This window comes from Zingiber officinale, chromosome 4A (genome assembly GCF_018446385.1).
Source record: "Zingiber officinale cultivar Zhangliang chromosome 4A, Zo_v1.1, whole genome shotgun sequence".
NCBI classification, from domain to species: Eukaryota; Viridiplantae; Streptophyta; class Magnoliopsida; order Zingiberales; family Zingiberaceae; genus Zingiber; species Zingiber officinale.
The window spans coordinates 1,733,024-1,737,381 of NC_055992.1; the positions used below are offsets into that span (position 1 = coordinate 1,733,024).

At 50.6% G+C, this 4,358-nt stretch overlaps 1 protein-coding gene across 1 annotated transcript; it reads right to left on the reverse strand.

Annotated features, from left to right (window-relative positions):
* Positions 1-972: 972 nt before the first annotated feature.
* Positions 973-3,521, reverse strand: LOC121969217 (U-box domain-containing protein 16-like). Its single transcript, XM_042519183.1, has one exon. It carries the CDS (start codon positions 3,305-3,307, stop codon positions 1,220-1,222), a length of 2,088 nt encoding a protein of 695 aa, XP_042375117.1. The 5' UTR covers positions 3,308-3,521; the 3' UTR covers positions 973-1,219.
* Positions 3,522-4,358: the final 837 nt, after the last annotated feature.

Genomic DNA, 4,358 nt, shown 5'->3' on the forward strand with positions numbered 1-4,358 from the left:
CCCCAGCGCCCTTGCCAACCCGTCCCTAGGTCAACACGGAGGAGGTAAATCACGGGTGATTACTAGCCATTAGTGCAAATGGCCAAGACATGAGGGAGGTTATGCTCGGTCACGCTGAGTTTCGACCCCAAGACCTCATGTGACAACACTTCATGTCTTAACCATCGCACCGCCCCGAGTACTCTGGAGGTCAATTAGAGAGGAAAGGTCGTCTATCTTCCTGATTAACCCAATTTGCTTATTTAATTCCAATTTTTTTCTAGACTCCATAATTTTGAAGTCACTCATCTAGTGGGCTTCCGGCCCACTTGAATGCACACTAACAAACTTGAGCTTACAACCCACTTTAGTAATCAACTAGGCCTGATACCTAGGCCTCATTAAACGGGCCATAATGCTGGCCCAATTAAGATGGAAGCCCTTGAATAGGAGCTAGTGCTGCCGGCTGCCCTTGTCCTACCCGGACCAAGTCTCTGTTATTCATTGTTTACTCCACTCGAGAATCTCACAATCAGACCATTAACTTTATTCACTTGAGAAATCTGTTTACAATAATCTATTCACGTACCCATCGCTAAGCTTTGTATCTCTCTGATCATTTATTTGCTAATATGTTAGCTCCTAAGTCCGGATAAGCAATAGGATTATATTAGATTATCAACATATGACAAATTTTCCGTAAACAGATCTATTAATTAAACCATGACTTTATATCTCACGTACCAATCGAAGACGATAAGATATGTTGCGTGCAAGCAAGTAAGAAGTTCCTATGAGCCGCCACCCAACTAAACAACACTCAATTGCTATCAACCACGCATTAACAGATATATTAGTTTAAGAGATCCGACAAATACTTACCTGAAATCAATGGCATATTTTGAAAACTGATGGATTTAATAAATATCATCCGACTGCGAAGTTCAATTTGTCCATGTCAACCCAAACAACGCACGCTAACACACTCGTATGGATGTTTACAGTGCTTTCGAAGAACAATTTGAATTATAATTTTCTGAAACGACGAAGAATCCGATTTTGCATTCTCCGTTGCCTCAGAAAGAAAAAAAAAAGTTAAATCAAAATTAAAATTAAAAGAAAAAGAATCCGGTCGTTTATGCACAGTTCTTGGAGAAAGAATCACGTCCGTCCAATTTAGTGTTGGGGAATGCCAACGGATGGGTGTGAGGCAGCGACGTGCTGTGTTGACCTTTCAACTCTATGCAACGGTCGTAGGCGGCGTCACGTTCGCGGCGGAGAATCTGGACGTCCGCGCATCCTGCACCGCCGCCACCCAGCGACGGCAGATCCGGCCAAGCGACGCTGCCTTCCGCCTCGCCCGCTCGGTCCCAGCCCCCATCAGTTCCCATATCACCCAATCGATCCCTGGCGTTGCCGCCAGTTCCGCCACGGCGGCCGCCCCTGAATGCCGGCAGATCGCCACCAGCGCCGCCGCGGCGCTCTCCTTTGCCAAGTCGGACCCGCGGCGAAGCACTCCGATGAGCCGCGCCACTGCACCATTTGCCCCGGCTACCGCCTCCACTCCACCCCTCCTCGCGATCGCTGCCAGCACCGCGGCGGCCTCCTCCGCGACCTCGGGTTCGGCAGCGACTTCTAAGGCCACTGCCACGACGTCGCCCTCGACCAGACGAGATGTATTTTCCCGGTCTCCGGCGAGGCTCAGCACGGCGGCCATGGATTCCTTCTTAGCGCTGGTGGGACCATCGCGCGCCATCTGCACCAGAACCTCGACCACGCGGTGGTGCCGCGCGAGGCGCCGCCGGTAGGAGTGAACGGCGGAGAGGCTTAGCAAGGTGGCAGCGGCGTTCTCCTTCGCCTGCCACGAGACTCCCTCTGCTAGAACGTGGACGATGCCGTCGATGGCGCCGTCCGTGTGCATGATGATCCGCTTGTTGGCTTCCAGAATCGACAGGTTCAGCAACGCGGTCACAGCGTTGATCTGCATCCCGGTGTTAACCGATTTGAGAAGCGGGAGGAGCAGCGGAATGGCGCCGGCCTCCGCCACGAAGGCGCGGTTATCTGAGCTGTGCTTCACCAAAAGACGGAGCTCATGTACGATCCGGTGCGCAGCATCTACAGAGGACGCTGCTTCGAGCTCGTCCACGAGGAAGGACGCCGTTAATCTCGCCGCCTCGAGGGCGGCTTTGTTGGTCTCTGCGTGGGCGGAACCATTGTCAGAAGAAACATCTATCTTGTTTGCGGCGTTGTTGCTATTGGCGAGGTCAGATCCGTCGAAGGTGAGATTGTTGCTTCCGTACCATCGGGCGATGAGGTTCCTGAGGGCTTGATTGGGGACGAGCTCGAGGTGTGAGAGCACCTGTCCGGAATTAGGGCATGTAGCATGGCCGGCGCCGATCCACCGTACAATGGAATCCCGATCGTATGTCTGCCCGGTGGCTACAACCACCGGATCGCGCATCAGATCCAGCGATATAGGGCATCTGAAATCATCCGGCACTACAAGGTCCTCCGCTGGCGAGAAAGGCGATTTGCTGGAGTCCGATCGTGGAGTCGAGGCGCCAAAGAGAACGCAGCTGCCATATCGGAGGATCGAGGCAAGCGCCACCATGGCCGCCGCCCACCTCTCATCTACAGCGCCGGCCGCGACGTCGCACTCCAGCCGTTCGATCTCGAATCGACAGATCCGGGAGTCCCCGAGGCCAAGCCGACGGAAGATCCCCTGCATCCCTCTCCGATCGGGCGCGGCGCCGCCTTCGACACTCGCGATGAGCTCGAGGAGGTCTCCCCGGAGGGCGAGGGAAGACGGATCGACGGCGGCGGAGGATCTGCGGAGTTGGCGTCGGAGGAGGCGGACGAGATCCCGGACATCGTCCGACATTCTGAGATCGGCCAGCGGGAGGATCTCGATGAAGGTGGCCAGATCGACGACCTGCTCGTGCATCTCCGCAGCGAACGACTCGGCGCGGAAGAGGAAGCAGGCGCGGCTGCGGGCGGATCGCTCGCGGAGCAGCAGCTTGAGGCGGTGGAGGACGAGGAGGATCTCGCGGCAGCAGAGGGAGGCGGAGCGAGGGAGCCAACGGCCGACGTCCGAGTACTCTCGGAGTAGCTCCTCGAAGAGGAGGGCGAGCTGCTTGACGCTGCGGGGGACGGAGGCGAAGTTGGGATTGACGCGGAGGTGCGAGAAGGATGAAGAAGAAGAAGAAGACGACGACGACGAGGAGACGTCGTGGGAGAGGAGAAGGAGATGGCGGAGGAGGTCGGCGTCGCAGGAGGGATCGGGGGGAGGGCAGGAGGCTGCGGCCATGGCGTCTTGAGTCGTAAGCATATTCGTGCTGGATCAAATGCGGGAGAAAGGGAGAAAGCGGAAGGGGGATTTTATAAAATCGGCGTGGGAAGCGGAAAGGAAGAAGATGAAGAAGAAGAAGAAGGCAGGTGAACTGGAAATAGCTGGGGAGATGGATTGGGTGTTACGAGTGCGGTGGTCGCCGCCTGCTTTAGGGAAGGTTTTGTATTTATCCAGAGGGTGATGATGACGATGATCTGATGAGAAGACGAGCAGAAGGGGGAATTGAATGGGTCGAAGGGTAGTCCGATGGGTCCACGTCCATGTTTTTTCTGGTCCCTTTCTTTCTATTATACTATTAAATTAATTTAAAAAATATTAAATTAAATTAAACTAAACTAAACTAACTAAACCATCATCATTTAAAAGATACACTTTGTATTAAATTATTATACTAGTGTTCGTTTTTAAAAATAACCTATAGAGATACATCAATTTTAAATATTTTATTTTATTTTCTTAAATGTGTTAGGACATTTTAAAAGTTAGAAAGGAAGTAAATAATTTCAATCACTTTATATTGATAATTTATTTATAATGGATATCTTGAAGTGAAGACTAATTAATACTAACACTTAGATTTTATTTGGTCTCCTCCATCTTCTTGAGGTGATTAATCCAAAAGTTCAGCTCTCACGATCTCATCCATTATAAAATCACTCTTTCACGAAAATTTTCAAGAGATGGAGAAATCTCATACAAGCTAGAATACAAGAAATACGACAAGAAATTGAAAACGACTTTACAAGAAGAATTTTTCTTTGCTTGCTCTTTTCTTACATTAAATTATCTTTTGGTGATAGAAAATACAGTAGCATTTCTTCTTTAAACACACAAGAACCGGCTTGAAAGATGTATATGAGTATTAACTTCAAACCCTCACAAAAACCTTTTTCTAGGGTTCACTCGACGTCTCCAATCGATTCAACTTTTCCCTAATCGATTGCCACACCATCAGCCAACCGTTCGAACACTACAGAATGACTCTTTTTGAACCCTTAATCGATTGATGAGTCATCACAATTGATTCAAA

What these genes read in the sequence shown, in the direction of transcription:
- LOC121969217 (XM_042519183.1), bottom strand. Translation starts at nt 3,307, where the DNA reads ATGCTTACGACTCAAGACGCCATGGCCGCAGCCTCCTGCCCTCCCCCC.